General features: G+C 42.0%; 1 protein-coding gene and 2 non-coding genes across 3 annotated transcripts in view; all 3 read left to right on the forward strand.

Moving 5' to 3' along the window:
- Positions 1-1,191: 1,191 nt before the first annotated feature.
- LOC126652274 (ubiquitin-associated protein 2-like) overlaps positions 1,192-17,406 on the forward strand; it is a 52,642-nt gene continuing 36,427 nt past the window's right edge. Inside the window, 6 exon segments of the mRNA XM_050338959.1 lie at positions 1,192-1,332; positions 7,440-7,714; positions 8,818-8,990; positions 10,711-10,918; positions 12,409-12,448; positions 16,792-16,975. Coding sequence (XP_050194916.1) covers positions 7,505-7,714; positions 8,818-8,990; positions 10,711-10,918; positions 12,409-12,448; positions 16,792-16,975 — 815 coding nt within the window. The 5' untranslated portion in view covers positions 1,192-1,332; positions 7,440-7,504.
- LOC126652276 (small nucleolar RNA SNORD121A) lies at positions 8,425-8,507 on the forward strand. The gene has a single exon (XR_007631946.1). It is a non-coding gene; the product is annotated as a small nucleolar RNA SNORD121A (small nucleolar RNA).
- Positions 11,657-11,729, forward strand: TRNAD-AUC (transfer RNA aspartic acid (anticodon AUC)). The gene has a single exon. It is a non-coding gene; the product is annotated as a tRNA-Asp (tRNA).

Below are 17,406 nucleotides of genomic sequence, written 5' to 3' on the forward strand. Positions count from 1 at the left end.
AGCCTGTGACCTTTACCCAAGAGACAGAAGGCAACTCATTTGAGGCTCCCCAGCAGCAGACCTTTGGCCAAGCCCTAGTCTTCACAAATTCTCAGCACAGCAACCAAGTGGCATCAGGAAGGTGCAGCTCCAGTGCTGTAAAGTCTTGTTCTCCTCAAAGTCTGGTAAAATTATTTTATACTTTCTAAATATTCTTCATGAGTAAATATTTCAGGTTAAATAACTTTTCCAGTACTGATAATTTCATGAGATGTTTCAGTATTTATAAAATTCAGGTTGCAGATGTTTAAGGAATTATTAATTCTATTGCTTCCACACACGCACACAAAATAAAGATTATTTTTTCTGTCTGGTTTTGCTAAGTAGTTGTTTCTTGGTTCACATGAAGTACTTGTGTTAATTTTTGAGTAGAGAGCAGATGCATTTACTGCATGCATATTTGGGATGAAATCACTTGTTTATAGTGAAGAGTTCTATGCCAGAAAACTGTGATGTGTTATTTGCAAGCACATATCTGACTGCTTTTTGTGAAAATCTGATTATTTCTGATTTAATTGTGAGGGCTTGAAATTGGGTACTAGAACTGATTTTCAGAGAATAAATGCAACTATTAGTAAATGCATGCTATTTTGAGATGTATGGTTACAGAAAATAAGTATTCTTGTAATCAGTGATGGAAGTGACAACCAGAGAGGATCTGGTCATATGCTCCAACTGTTGATTTTTTTACTGGTCATAAACTAAACTACAAGAAGTGCCACCTCAACATGAAGAACTTATTTCCATTGAGGGTGGGGGCACTGGAACAGACTGCCCAGGGAGGTCATAGTCTCCTTCTCTGGAGACATTAAAAACCCACCTGGACGCATTCCTGTGTCACCTAATCCAGCTGACCCTGCCTTGGCAGGGGGGTTGGACTGGATGATCTCCAGAGGTCCCTTTCAACCCTAACAATTCTGTCATTCTGTGATTTATTATTAATCTAGGACTGAAGAGGTTTTGGTTGCTGATAAATACCAACTGTAGGCATTGACCCTATGGTTATGTTCACATTATTAATTAAATACACACCTCCACTCTTTCTCGTTTGTTCTTATTTTAATTTATTTTTTTGTGTCTTTTGGTAGTCTGCAGTTCTTTGTTCTGGCTTTGGTGAACTTGGGTCCTCTAAATTGACAAACTCTGCTGGATCTCAAATCTTGGACCAATTGAAATCTCCAGGTTTGCGTCAGTTTACCTCTCAACAAAACAATAATACTTCTACCACCACTACCACATCATCCTGGGATCTAAAACCACCCATTACTCAGTCCTCAGTCCTTATTCAGTTTGGTAAGTGCTTTGACATAGCTTTCTCTCTCTGTTAGCCTATAAGATTTCTTAAAGCAAATAACGGTTTAAAATGGCCTTAAATGAAAAGCTTTTTTAAAAACACGTAATTCTAGTAATGTAATTGGTTACAGCATTGTAAGTGTTACACTTAGTAGCTGGTAATAGACATTACGAATATATCACAAACTAAGTTTTGATAGGCTTAAGCCTATCTGTAAATGTCATTGAATCTTTAGAGGTTGTTGAGCCTTCATGTAGTGACATCTTTCATTTAATATGCTTGAATATTTAAGTGGAACTTTGATGTGACTTTGTGTTGTGGTATAATCCCAGCCAGCAGCCAAGCCCTATGCAGCCAGTTGCTCACTCTCCCACCAGTGGGATCTGGAAGAGAACTGGAAGGGTAAAAGCTGGAAAACTCGTGGGTTGAGATAAAGACATTTTAATAGGGAAATGTCTCGTGTGGGAGTGAAAGGCTTTGACAAAATTTATTATAAAAGCCCTACCATTGAGTCAGGAGGTGCAGAAAGGAATCCCTTGCTTTCAAAACCCCTGCTCAGAGAGGAGCCTAGGTACAGCTGAATCCTATGTTAGCCTCAGATTATGTCAACAGTTTAAATTTAAAGAATTACAGAGGTGTGATTGAACCATTTTTGTCCCACAGGTTTTATTGATTAACAAAAGGAGAATATTTATATAAAATGAATAATTTATTATTACAAATGATCAGACAAAAGATCTTAATCAGAATTATTTACTACACAGCAATATAAATGCTAAAACTACTAGTAGTATAGTATAAGATAGGATGATAGTGCATTATATTGAAGCAATTATAGTAAAGCTAGCAAAAAGAAATAATTATTAAGTAGAGATCTGATGTAACTCACCCAGACCAACAACATGTGGAGATCTTTCTCTTAACCTCGAGGAGTATCCTTGGAGGGCATCCCCAGCCAAGGGAGGAATCTCCTCACATACACTCCAAGAAGGGCTATGTTAGAACAACCTGACCGTATGAAAGGGGACTGGACTTTTATAGTATAAAGTGATTAACTGCTAGTCACACAAATTTACAGGCCAGCTACCAGCTTATCTGTCAAATCCTGTTTCAACAGCAGGATGTGTATTCAAAGTCTGGTGAACCAGGCTGGTTTTAGTATAATCAACACCAAGACAGCAAGACACCAAGACACCTTGGCGGAAGCAGTTGAACTTGCATGATAGCTCGCATTGTATGCATTCTCTGATTGGATTTTAGGTCTGATTGGGGTAGGCTCTCCTGACACAGCAAAGCAAAAGCCATGCACACAAGCAAAGCAGAACAGGGAATGCATTCACTGCTTCCCATGGACAGGAAGGTATTCAGCCATCTCCAGGAGAGCAGGGTCCTATCATGTGCAACGGTTACCCAGGAAGACAAACATCATCACTCCAAATGTCCTCCCTTTCCTCCTTCTTCCCCCTACTTTATACACTGAGCATGATGCCATATTGTCTGGAATATCCCTTTGGTCAGTTGGGGTCACCTGTCCCAGCTATGTCTCCTCCCAACCTCCCACACACCCCAGCCCCCTTCCCATCATGGCAGTACAAAAAGCAGAAAAGGCCTTGGCTCTGTGCAAGCCCTGCTCAGCAATAGTAAAAACACCTCTATATTATCAACCCTTTGTTCAGCACAAATCCAAAACACAGCCCCATACCAACCACTGGGAAGAAAATAATCTCTACCCCAGCCATACCAGCACACTTTTTTCTCAACAAATCCTGGAAAATACCCATTTCCAGTGTGCCTATGTTGCTTCTAAGTTGTACCATATTTTGTCTTTTTCCCCAATTTGTTCTCTTCTAATCATTCCATGAATTTTGAATGAGTCCTATATAATTTCTTCATAATGTGCATCACATCTCAGTGTTCTTTCCCTAGTGTGAAGTCTATGTGTGCTGAAAATGATGTAGGTTAAATGATGTATTTTGTCTATTCATAATTGTATGGATTTTTCATTTAATTCAGTAAAATTAGTTGAAAGAGTAAAAATGACACAAACTTGGTTTTTGCAGTGTAGTTCCTAGCACTATTCTCACTGTGAAAAGTGATAGGTCTTGTATCTCTCTTGTGTGTATGCTTCCAGATAGATAAGCACACAATTTGGTAGCAGTTATAATCTTTGACATGCAGAAATTCTGAAAAACTGTTTATGTACATTTTATGTTTCTTTCTAATGTACTTCAACTGGATAAAAAAACCTTCACACTGCAAATGCTGTGGATCTCTTACAGCTGTTGACCGGTGCTCTAAGACACTTTCGGTATCTGAAAATATGAAAGGGGAAGTCTTGGGAAAAAAAACTGTCAGTATCCAGCGTCTCTTGACTTTCATCCATATTGAGATAATAGATGACTTCCTATTTGTGTTGAAAATCTCATTTGTAGGGGCAGGGGAACCCTAACTCATAATACCACTAAATTGCAACTCCAGACCCTTGGAAATTGTCACATTTTATTGGCACAGTTAGTTGCAGTGAAACTTGCAGTGTTTGACTAAAATAATTTATAACAGTTTTTGAGATCTAATGTGTGATACTGTTACATGAGTAGGTTTGATTTTATATTTTTTAAGAAAGCCAAGGTAAGCAGCTCTGGTGCAGGTGCATTTTGCAGCAGAGCAGGGGATCTATGAGGGGGGTGTTGGTGATGGTGTCCTGAGCTGGGGAAACCTCAGGAGAACGCTGAGACTGGCAGCTTGCATGAGAGTGGCTGACGAGGCATGGGTAGGGCCATGAGTAATGGCAACTACCTCCTGTGGCACTTCAGCCAGGGCATGGTGTGGCAGGTTGTGAGGGAGGGCATGCAGGAAAGGTCCTAAGACCCTGCCAGCTCAACCAGGGAGCAATGGTATCTACCTGGCAGACAGCCACGGCCTCTCTAAGCTCTGTACCCACCATGACTGAAACAGCTGCCTAGGCAGAGCTCTGGTGGGAACATGCTGCTACCCAGGTGTCAGGCTGCAGGGTGGGCCCTGCTCTTATGCCAGTATTGGACAGCAGTAGTGAGCACACCTGTGGGAGGTGTGCCCAGGTAGAGAAACTCCTCAGCTTAGTGACAGAGATCCAGGAGGAGGTGAGTAGGTTGAGGAGTATCAGGGAGTGCAAGAGAGAGAATACTGGAACCAAACTGTACCTTTCCTGGGACAGGCCCAACAGGTAGACAAGGCACATGATAGGGAAGATTTCCTTAAGTCACATGGTGACTTAAAGGATAGGGGGTAATGGCTACAAGTTCCTAACCAATGAGCACAGCGACCATGAAATGATAGAGTTTTGGATTCTTGGAGGACAAGGGTTAGTAGAACTGCTACCTTGGACTTTCAGAGGGCAGACTTTGGCCTGTTTAGGAGACTGGTTGATGGAGTCCCTTGGGAGGCAGTCCTGAAGGGTAAAGGGGCCCAGGAAGGTTGGACGTTGTTCAAGAAGGAAATCCTAAAGGTGCAGGAACAGGCTGTCCCCATGTGCTAAAAGATGAACTGGCAGGGAAGACCACAGGTCTGGCTGAACAAAGAGCTTTGGCTGGAACTTAGGAGAAAAGAGTGTATTAGCTTTGGAAGAAGGGGCAGGCAACTTGGAGTACTACAAGGATGTTGGGAGGAAATTAGAAGGGCCAAAGCCCAGCTAGAACTTAATCTGGCTGCTGCCATAAAAGACAATAAAAAATGTTTCTATAAATATATCAGCAGCAAAAGGAGAACCAAGGATAATATCCTTAATTGGGCATGTGGGGAAACATAGTGACAAAGGATGAGGAAAAAGCTGAGGTACTTAATGCCGCCTTTGCCTCAGTCTTTATTAACAAGACCAGTTGTTCTCAGGGCACCCGGCCCCCTGAGCTGGAAGACAGGGACAAGAAGCAGAATGAAGCCCACATAATCCAAGGTCAAATGGTCAGCAACCTGCTACACCACTTAGACACACACAAGTCCATGGGGCTGGATGGGATCCACCCAAGGGTACTGAGGGAGCTGACAGAAGTGCTCACCAAGTCACTTTCAATCATTTATCAGCAGTCCTGGCTAACCAGGGAGGTCCCTGAAGACTGGAGTTTAGCAAATGTGATGCCCATCCACAAGAAGGGTTGGAAGGAGGATTTGGGGAACTGTTAGCCTGTTAGCCTGACCTTGGTGCTGGGGAAGGTCACTGAGCAGATCATCTTGAGTGCCATCATGAGTCATGTACAGAGATGAGGGAAAGGCTGTGGATGTGTCTATCTGGACTTTAATAAAGCCTTTGATGCTGTCTCCCACAACTTTCTCCTGGGGAAACTGGATACTCATAGCTTGGATGGGTACACTTTTGACTGGGTCCATAAGTTTGCAGACGATGCCAGGTTAGGTGGGAGTGTTGATCTACTAGAGGGTAGGGGGGATCTGGACAGGCTGGATCAGTGGTCCAAGGCCAATTGTATAAGGTTCAACAGTGCCAAGTGCTGGGTCCTGCACTTGGGTCACAACAATCCCATGCAGTGCTACAGGCTGGGGGAAGAGTGGCTAGAAAGCTGACTGTTGGAAAAGGACATGGGTTAACAGCCAGCTGAACATGAAACAGTGTGTGCCCAGTAGCCAAGAAGGCCAATGGCATCCTGGCTTGTATCAGCAATAGTGTGACCAGCAGAACTGGGGAAGTGATTGTCCCTCTGTACTTGGCACTGGTGAGGCCACACTTGAATCCCTTGTCCAGTTTTGGGCCCCTCACTGCAAGAAAGACATTGAGGGGTTGGAGCAAGTCCAAAGAAGGAAATGGAGCTAGGGAAGGGGCTGGAGCAGAGATCTAATGAGTAGTGGCTGAGGGAGCTGGGGTTGTTTAGCCTGGAGAAAAGGAGGCTCAAGGGGGCTTTATTGCTCTCTACAACTACCTGAAAGGAGGTTGTAGCCAGGTGGGGGGTGGTCTCTTCTCCCAGGCAACAAGTGACGAGAGGAAATGGACTGAAGTTGCACCAGGGGAGGTTTAGATTGGATATTAGGAAAAATATTTTCACAGCAAGGGTTGTCAAGCATTGGAACAGGCTGCTCAGGGAGGGGATGGAATCACCATTCCTGGAGGGATTTAAAAACCATGTAGATGTGGTGCTTAGGGACATGGGTTAGTACTGGATTTGGCAGTGCTGGGTTAATGGTAGGACTTGATCTTAGAGGTCGTTTCCAACTTAAACATTTCTATGATTCTGAATAATACTTGCCCACAGCTGTTTATTTAAAGTAGAGAATATTGACAGGAAGCCGAACGAGCCAGCAGTGTGCCCAGGTGGCCAAGAAGGCCAATGGCATCTGCGACTGTATCAGGAACAGTGTGGCAGCAGTACCAGGGAAGTGGTTCTTCCCCTGTACTCAGCACTGGTGAGGCCACCCCTTGAGTGCTGTGTCCAGTTCTGGGCCCCTCAGTTCAGGAAGGATATTGAGGTGCTGGAGCAGGTCCAGAGAAGAGCAATGAGGCTGGTGAAGGGACACGAGCACAAGTCCTGTGAGGAGAGGCTGAGGGAACTGGGATTGTTTAGTCTGGAGAAGAGGAGGCTCAGGGGAGACCTCATCACTCTCTACAACTCCCTGACAGGAGGTTGTAGCCAGGTGGGGGTTGGTCTCTTCTCCCAGGAATCAGTAGTAAGACAAGAGGGATCGGTCTTAAGCTCTGCCAGGGGAAGTTTAGGTTGTATATTATGAAAAAATTTTTTACAGAGAGGTAATCAGCCATTGGAATGGTCTGCCCAGGGAGTGGGTGGATTCTCCGTCCCTGGAGGTGTTTAAGGTGAGACTGGATGTGGCATCAGTGCCCTGGTATGAGAACCACGGTAGGGTTGGATCAAGGGTTGGACTTGATGATCTTGGAGGTCTTTTCCAACCTGTTTGATTCTGTGATTCTGTGATCAGGTGTTGGCCTTATTATTACAATGGTAATATTAAATATGAAACTCATGTGATGTCTGAAAGAGACTTGCACATTCTATAAAATCGTAACTGTCCAGTGTGTCAAGTCACCCATATTCTTTCAAAAAGGGTAGAAACATGAATAATAGAGTTCAATGCTTTAATTCTGATATTTCTTTTTCCCAATACTGACCAGACTTGAAATCCCAGCCTGAACCCTCCCCAGTTCTGAGCCATCTGACCCAGCAACAGCAACAACAAATGCAGGCGGTCCCTGTTTCTCCTCCTGGGCTGGAGTCCTTCTCCTCCCAGGTAAAACTCCACGAGCCATCACCAGTAGACACCTCTACAGCTGTTAACAAAATGTTACAGCTCTCCACTATATCTATGGATAACCAGGCAGTGACTGCCCACCAAAGCCAGCAGAAGCAGATAAAACCACCAAAACGGAGGATAATTCCATCATCCAAGGTGGGTAATTGAGTTTGTCCTTAGTAAACATATAAACATACAAAAGCTTGTATCAGCAATAGTGTGACCAGCAGAACTGGGGAAGTGATTGTCCCTCTGTACTTGGCACTGGTGAGACCACACTTGAATCCCTTGTCCAGTTTTGGGCCCCTCACTGCAAGAAAGACATTGAGGGGTTGGAGCAAGTCCAAAGAAGGAAATGGAGCTAGGGAAGGGGCTGGAGCACAGATCTAATGAGTAGTGGCTGAGGGAGCTGGGGTTGTTTAGCCTGGAGAAAAGGAGGCTCAAGGGGGTTTTATTGCTCTCTACAACTACCTGAAAGGAGGTTGTAGCCAGGTGGGGGGTGGTCTCTTCTCCCAGGCAACAAGTGACGAGAGGAAATGGACTGAAGTTGCACCAGGGGAGATTTAGATTGGATATTAGGAAAAATATTTTCACAGCAAGGGTTGTCAAGCATTGGAACAGGCTGCTCAGGGAGGGGATGGAATCACCATTCCTGGAGGGATTTAAAAGCCATGTAGATGTGGTGCTTAGGGACATGGTTTAGTACTGGATTTGGCAGTGCTGGGTTAACGGCAGGACTTTATGATCTTAGAGGTCTTTTCCAACCTAAATGATTCTATATACAAGTTTCTAGGGAGATGGAGAGCAAAGACCATATTCTGTTTCTTGTTTATAAAGCAGAAAATTCAAAGCTGAATAGTTTTTAGATTCAAAATACAGTGTTGTCTTTTCCAAGCATATATCTGATTTCTCTGTGTGGAAAATGACTGTTGCTGTGTGACTTTTGGATTGACTTAGTAGCCAGAAGATGAATATTGGCTGAGGGGGATGGACACAGATGACACTTTGATATTGTAAAACTGTATGACTTATTGTTTCAGCTCCAGATCAGGGGACAGCATCGATGAATTTATTTCAGGTTTCAAGAATGTAGTTAATTTATGTAAAGTGGGGGGTTGTCACACATCTAGTTACCATCAAAGGCTGAGGCAGTAACTGAAGAAACCTGTAGTTAAGGGATGAGAGGATGTCAGTTACTGATATCTTTAATACAGATTGTGCATGCATAGGAATTATATTGGATTTTTTCCTCCTTTAAGATTCCTGCCTCTGCAGTGGAGATGCCTGGATCAGCAGACGTGACAGGATTAAATGTTCAGTTTGGAGCTTTGGAGTTTGGATCAGAGCCTGTGCTTCCAGAATTAGGATCAACTTCAAGCAGTGAGAATACCAGCCAGGCAACCAACAATAGCTTGTACACAAAATCTCTAAAGTATGTGTGAGTTCCCCTCCTACCTTCTTGCATGTCTTCTTTAAGGGGCCAGAACCGTGCCAAAAACATCAAGGCATAACTACCATGTAACTGGAGGGGGAAATATTATGATGTAAGGTGAACAAACACAAGCCAGCAGTGTGCCAAGGTGACCAAAAGGCCATTGGCATCCTGGCCTGTATCAGGAACAGTGTGGCAGCAGGAGCAGGGAAGTGATTCTTCCCCTGTACTCAGCGCTGGTGAGGCCACCCCTCGAGTGCTGTGTCCAGCTCTGGGCCCCTCAATTCAGGAAGGACATTAAGATACTGGAGTGAATCCAGGGTAACAAACCTGGTGAAGGGTCTGAAACGCATATCATTTGAGTAGTGGCTTAGGGAGTTGCAGTTGTTTAGCCTGGAGAAGAGGAGGCTCAGGGGGGACCTTATTGCTCTCTATAACTATCTTAAAGGAGGTTGTAGCCAGGTGGGGGTCAGCCTCTTCTCCCAGGCAACTAGTGACAGGACAAGAGGACATAGCCTCAAGCTCTGCCAGGGGAGGTTTAGGTTGGGCATTAGGAAGAATTTCTTCACAAAAAGAGTGATTAGATATGGGAATGGACTACCCAGGGAGGTGGTGGAGTCTCCTTCCCTGGGGGTGTTTAAGGAAAGACTGGATGTGGCACTTAGTGCTCTGGTCTAGTTGACCATGGTGGTGTTAGGTCACAGTTTGGACTCAGTGGTCTCAGAGGTCTTTTCCAACCTAATTGATTGTGTGATTCTGTGAAGTGTTTTCTGTGGATGGCATCTTAAAGGAGAAATTTATTTTCTAATGACAATCAAAATGTCCCTGGATGGGTTGATGTGAAGCTCAAGATGACATGAATGTAAATAATTTTATAATTAAACTACCCTTTATAGAATTGCTTTCTCGTGTTTAATTGTCCTGATTTTCAAATTTGTGTAAAGGATTTGTTCCTCACAGCATGATTTTTTTTCTGCTTTTGGTTGCGGAGATGACCTTTGTACCATATATGTATATTAGTAGATTGGCACAAGATTACAAATCTGATGCTTCTATGGGATGAGAAAAGAAACCAGTCTTTCAGTATGTAGAACCTCTTACTGAAATGCTAAAATGGTCAATGATAAATGCCAGCGTACCAGTAACCCATTTTTTCTTCCTTATTCATTCAAAAATTGGCTTCAATAAGAGGTTTTCTGAAGCTAATTCAGCAATATCATTAAAAATGAATTTTCACATTAATTTCTAGTTCTATAAACTTAAAAAAAAAAGCTGTTTACAAATAAAACAATCCTGCATTTTAAAGTACTTTTCTTCTTTGCATAATTCTGTTAGACTTTAATGACAGAATTCTATTGTAAAAAGAGACTTTATGGACCTACTTGTTTAAAAAACTGAGTTTATGTTCATTAATATATCCTTTGAGAAGGTGGAAATAACAAGACCAAAAAGTGCTTGTGTTGTAAACTCTTGTTTTGATTGGGTTGGAAAGAAGATAATGAATGGTGCTTAGTGCAGCTGATGGTTTTGAAGCAGTGATTACTGGGGACCAAAGGAAAATTATATATTTTTTTCTCATTATTAGATTTTCTAGTATAAGTAATGTAGATTTGACTGCATGTTTAAAGTAGTTCTAGATAACTGTATAGGAGCTGATATTTTCACAAAGGTGTTTGAGATGTCGTTTACCATGCTGATAAATAATTTTTACTTTTTCCAGTGATCCTTTGAATACCTCTTTACCAATATCCAATACAGTACAAGAGTCCACCCAGACAACCTCTGCCATCAGCTCTTCCAGTCTGACCTGCTCATCCCAGAGCACTAGCCCAGTAACAACTTCCTCCTATGACGAGGCTTCTGTGCATAGTAGGATAGCATACCAAAGCTCCATGGCTCCATCTGAACCAACCCCTGTTGCAGATATGGTGAGTGAATTTCAGAAATAAGACTTTGAAAAAGAGGAAATATTCTTATCCATATTAAACTTGTATTACTCAGGTATAGTAATATTTTAACCAAGGCAAGTGGTATTTTTTGATTCCCAAGTCCACTTGTTGTTTTTTCTTTTCCTATTGTGTAGCCATTTTTTGTATTTGGTATATAAGAGCCTCTGCTTTTATGGGTTTTGATGTCTTGAATTCCTGTTTGACATTTATAACACTAACATTCTAGTTGAGTTTCCTTCCCTGAAGCTTAGTTTTTAAAAGAGAAACTATCTCTGCATGTAAAATATTAGTCATGGTATTTTGCCATAACTTGACAGTTTCTACCCAAAGGCATATTATTTATTAAATTAATATGGCACCTAGAAAATGGATTCCAAACTGTTTGTGACCCTTCCAGCATTACTCTTTTGTTGGATTTAAACAGCAGTGGGAATTAGTTCAATCTTTTATTTTAAAAAGCATAGGGAGAGATTTAATCTAGGACAGAAAGAGTCTCAGGAGTATTCAAAAGCACCTACTCTATTTGTATATGGAATGTAGGTTTGTTTTAAGAGAATTTAATTTATCAAATATTTAAGGAACTTGTGAGAGTTTCTAAGTTTATTTACTCCTGGCCTTTGTTATGTAATGGTTCAGTCACACTTGTCTTCTGCACTAGCTTGTATGTACTGGTGAGGATCAAGCATAGACTATCTACTTCTGTACTCCAACGTTGGAGCCCCTGGTGGTCTAGTGGTAAAGGCGCGGCGCTATCACCGCCGAGACCCGGGTTCGATTCCCGGTCAGGGCAACTCCCGGGCAGGTGGGGCTCGTTAGCCCTTAAAGGCAACCCACCTACGTCCTAAGGACCTCACTGCCACCGTCCAAGCTCGCTTGGCCCCGGCAGATGAACCTTAGGATTAAAGGGTGGGCTCAGTTCCGCGCACACTGTGTCTCACCTAAAAAATCCAATGTGCAGGCTGGAAAGTGTAAAAGACCTTCCCTGGATCTTCGCTCGCGAAGACTGGCCATTATATTTTACTCCAACGTTATCCAAACAACAACTGGTGCCTCTCAAGTCTTATCTTTCAATCGAAAAAATTAGTGTTTCTGTGTAACTTGGATAGTTAAAATTGTGAGTTGCATTTTGTCAAAAGCACAACCATTTCCTATATAATGCAATTCTTTCTTTCATATTGGTGTGAACCTGAAGTTTATGTTATATACGGTACATGGGATGGTGTCCTGCTGATGGGTGTATTATGGGCAGTGTATGAGATTCTGTATGTTCAGGACACCTTGCACTTGAGACAACTTTATTATGTGGTTTTGTTAAAGGCTGTAAAAAAAGTTAATTTTCTGTCTTTTTGGTCTTTCAGTTTTGAATTGAATATAGAATTTTGCATGAAGCATGCTCTGTGTGTCATTTGGTCTGAAAATTTAATGTACCCGTAGGATAATTTATTCATCCATTTCTTGTTTGTTTACAGAATGGGCACAGCAGTGTTAGAACACAGGCAACTCTTGACAGTAAGTTTACAAAACTTGGTTGTGCACAGGGCTTTCTGATCTTAATACTTGCTGTGCGCACAACTATAGTAGTCACTTCTGGTTTAAGGTTTTATATTGTTCTCACTGGCTATTTTTTTGGTCTCTTCTTTTGACTGACTATTTTGAGTTTATTTTGTATTTGCATAGGATATACTATTTGCTGCTTGACTAAAGTATGAACACAGCTCTATTAAATCTATAAATGTAAGCAGTCTTAGAGTTAAAGAAGCTGCTTTGCTGTTGTTTTTTCTTTTGAATTTATTTGCAAAAAATTAATATAAAATTAAAAAATTATTGAATTAAAAATTAATATCAAATTTCTTAGTAATTCTTTCAATTCTCAGTTGGGAAACTCTGAGTATCATTGAGCTGTAATGACACGAAGTCACATAGTCTGAATGCAGCTCTCACTGGGTATAGTGTTACTTGTGCCCTGTTAGAAGCTCTGTCAGGTACCTTGCTGCCTTGCAGTGGAGTAAAAATAACACAGTACTGGCTCTGATACAGGCATTACTTTATGTCCTAAAATCAGCTCTTAAAGAAACCTCTAAGACTCAATTTGTGAGTTTTAGAAACCAGGCATTCTTTATTACAACATACTGCATGGTCACAGGACTCTGGGTGCCCTCGTCATCAGTTTTCCAAAGTGCACACAGAGAGGTATATCCACTACAGCTTGTATGTCAGCATTACATGATTATACATTTTTCGTTCCCCGCATTCCTGTTACATATTCATGACGTTTACTGACTCTTATTATCATATATACATATCCTTATAAGGTCTCTGAGGGGCTTCATTGGGTGTCTTCAGTGGTTGTTTATGTCTGGAGTTCCCAAAGTTCTAAGTGACTACCTGATGAACTTCTTTTAGACAATACACGTGGTTGGAGAGGAACTGGGTGTTGCTTGGCTGCTGCCGCAGTTCCCTTCATTGTTTCTTTGCTTGGTTAGTCCCTTTAAATCACTTGGCTCAACTATATGGAGTTTCTATGGTACATTCTGCTGCAGAAACTATTAGTTCTTGTTACATCTCAGAACTCAGATATCAACTGTTATCTTCATCTTGGCCAGTTTCTAATGAGGTATTTTATTTGTACCACCCCTATAGTTCTTTTTCTGGAGTTAAAATAATTAAATTATAGTATTCAATCTTCTGACCTTTATGTTCTGCTCTGTGGAAGTTTTCAAGGGCTGCAGTGTGAATTAACATCTTTTGGAATTCCAGCACTTCAATTTCGTCTATCTTTCTCTTAAGCATCTCTTCAGGTACCTCATTAGTAGGGCAGCCTTTTTTTATATACTTCTGAGTAGAAAGAAGTTGAGCATTCCAACCTATAAACAAAGGGCTGACTTCAATTTAAATGAGCAGGAGAATTGTATATGCCCAAAGAGTTACCACTTGAAAGATTGTTATATATAAAAACAACTTTTCAAGTGAAAAACTTTCTTAATCTTGTGTACAGAATTAATAAACAATTTATGAAATTCACTACAGGACTTGTCTTTTTGCTATGGAACACAAAGATCTGAGAATTCCTAATATTTTTGTAATTATTCTTTAATTGCTTTATTAGTCCCTTTTTCTGTGCCAGTTCCTCTTTGAGAACACTTTTTTTTTTTTCTGTATCTCAAGCACATAAACTGGAATCAGTCTTATTCCATGTAACTATTTCATGCATGCAAACTATTTTGCAATTGTCTCCTCTTAACATTGTCTTAACAATGTCTTCTTTGACATTTTCACTTCTGTATGTGCTGATAAATTTCTTAGTTCATAGAATCATAGAATGGTTTGGAAGGGACCTTAAAGATCATATTGTTCCAAGCCCCCTGGTGTGGACAGAGACACCTTCCACTAGACCAGGTTGCTCAAAGCCCCATCCAGCCTGGCCTCCACAGATTCTCTGGGCAACCAGTGCCAGTGCCTTACCACCCTCACAGGGAAGAGTTTCTTCCTAATAGCTAACCTAAACCTACTCTCCTTCAGTTTAAAGCCATTCCCCTTTGTCCTATCTCTACATGTCCTTGTAAAAAGTCCCTCTCCAGCTCTCTTGTAGGCCTCCTTCGGGTACTGGAAGGCTGCTACAAGGTCTCTCTGGAGCTTTCTCTTCTCCAGGATGAACAATCCCAATTCTCTTAGCCTGTCTTCACAGGAGAGATGCTCCAGCCCTCTGATCATCTTCTTGTCCCTACTCTGGACACGCTCCATCAGGTCCACAACTTTCTTATGTTGGCAGCCCCAGAGCTGGACAGAGTACTCCAGGTAGGGTCTCAGGAGAGCAGAGTAGAGAGGTAGAATCACCTCCCTCAACCTGTTGGCCACACTGCTTTTGATGCGGCCCGGAATACACTTGGCTTTCTAGGCTGCAATTGTACATTGCTGGCTTATATTCATTTTTTCATCAACCATCACCCCCAGGTCTTTCTCCCCAGGGCTTCTCTCAATTCATTCTCCACTCAACCTGTACTTGTGCTTGGGATTGCCATGACCCAGGTGCAGGACTTTGCACTTGGCCCTGTTGAACTTCATGAGGTTTGCACAGGCCCACCTGTCAAGGTCCCTCTGGATGGCATATCTTCCCCCCAGTGTGTCAGCTGCAGCACATAGCTTGGTCTCATCAGGAAACCTGCTGAGGGTGCACTCAATCCCACTGTCCATGTCATCGACAAAGATGTTAAACAGCACCAGTCCCAATACTGACCCCTGAGGAACACCACCCGTCACTGGTCTCCACTTGGACACTGAGCCCTTGACTGCAACTCTGAGTGTGACCATCCAGCCAATTCCTTATCCACTGAGTGGTGCACCTATCAAATCCTTGTCTCTCCAGTTTAGAGACAAGGATGTCATGTCGGACTGTCAAATGCTTTGCATGAGTCCAGGTGTGTGACGTCAGTCGCTCTTTCCTCATCCACCACATCTGTAAATCCTGTCAACCAAATTTGTCAGGCATGATTTGCCCTTAGCGAAACCATGTTGGCTGTCACCCATCACCTCTTTATTTTCCTTGTGCCTTAGCATAGTTTCCAGGAGGATCTGCTCCATGGTCTTGCCAGGAACAGAGGTGAGACTGACCGACCTATAGGTTCCCAGATCTTCCTTATTTCCCCTTTTAAAAATGGGAGTTATATTTCCCCTTTTCCAGTGCACATAAACTTGTGCACCTACAGGTTCCTTAAATGGTCTCCAACCTGATCTTCTCGAGCAGGCAGTTCCTCATTTTTCCAGTCCCTACCTTTGCCTTCTGCAACTTGGTCGGTGTGGCTGGAACACTTGCTGGTGAAGACTGAAGCAAAAACGTCATTGAGTACCTCAGCCTTCTCCATGTCCTGGATAACCAGGTTTCCCTTTTCCTTCTGGATGTGTACCTTCCAAGTGTATATCTGACTTTTGTGATCATTCTGTCTTCACATGCATTGCAAGCTAGTGATGATCCACTGTGTAGTGGTCTCTAATGTGGTATGGAAGCATGGCCCAGCAGAAGGCAGGGTTCTACTCTCTCTGACTTATATTGGTGAGTGAGTGCCTCTAATTCTGTGGACTATCTTCAGAGAACAAGAGATAAATGTAGAAACAGCTTGGTGTTCTGTTGGGCAGAAGAGTTGTTCAATGTCTTATTACAGTATAGTGATCCTTAGGAAAGGCACATCCCTGGCAAACAAGTTCTAGTCTGTGTAGCCAAAACATCAATATTTAAGCTAAAATCTTTTTATTATCTAGGTCAAATTAATTTAGAGAAAGATTAACAACTCTTTGGCCTTTAAAAGTGTTTAATGCTGTGCTCTTTTGTGGCCTTTTATCATAGTTTCTTTTATTCTACTGCATTACACATTTGACTTATTTCTCCAAACTGGTAAATTGTATGTGCCTTTGTAGTCCAGTAATCCAAGTCTCAGACATCAAAGGTGCTGTGTTGTTTGCAATGAAAAATCAGAGCTATAGGTAAAAGTAGATTTGTACAGCACAAATTACTTCTGTTTGTGGAACCAAATGCTAGGAATTTTAAAATAAGGATTGACTTGTGAGGAAAAGTTAGTAATCCAGATAGTGGGAGGTGAAGTGCAGAAGGTTGTAGTTTGCTACACATGTAGCATTCAAAATTAGAAATCTATTGTAGGTGAAGAGCTTAAAGGGAAAAAATTATAGTTCTGTTGCTGTTTGAATTTTCATTAATAGCCTGATTCTTGATTCTGTTACTGGTTCTTAATGGTCAGGGTTTTTTAAATCAAGGGGATAACACTGTTGTGTTCCTGGATCCAGGCTGGGATGTCAAGTATGCTGGAATTTGTCTTTCAATGTCTCTTTTTAACTTGTTGCAGCTACTTCAGCAGTTCCTACGTTTAAGACAGAGCCTTCTCCCTCGCTACCTTCTGCTGGTTCTCTGCCCAGCATGGTGTCCACCACTGTTTCGCTTCTGCCTTCAGCATCGCAGCATGCAGCAACGTTGTGCAGTTTGCCTCAGTCCAGTGATCTGGCCAGCAGCTCGCTCTCCCAGTTAAGCAGGTACAGTAGGAGTTGTGATAAACTGAAAGGGGTTCAGTTGTGGGGAAAGGACAGATGTAAGGGTGATTGCGTATGGGGCTATCAGGCACAAGGGTCTCCTTTTCTGACGTTAACTAGAATTAGGAGAGAGATTCAAAAGAGACCAGGATTTTTCTGGTTGCAAGGTATGAGCTCTGGGCTGCCTCTTTATGCTGCCCTCAAGTTTTCATGGTATATAAACAGCTTTGTGTTTCAAGGGGCTCTTGCTTCAATAATGTCAGCTAAATTCAGTTTGTTTTTCCTACTTTGCCTGCAGTGCCTACTCTTTGTTTACTGTCGTATGTTTGAAATAATTCCCTAACAATTTACTTCCTGACTAATTTTGAAATATTGTATTTTCATTTATATTTGTATTTCTTAAAATTAAAAAATAGAAATAATTTCATAGGCCA

Source organism: Myiozetetes cayanensis, unplaced genomic scaffold (assembly GCF_022539395.1).
Source record: "Myiozetetes cayanensis isolate MyiCay16 unplaced genomic scaffold, myiCay2020 scf74, whole genome shotgun sequence".
Classification (NCBI taxonomy): domain Eukaryota; kingdom Metazoa; phylum Chordata; class Aves; order Passeriformes; family Tyrannidae; genus Myiozetetes; species Myiozetetes cayanensis.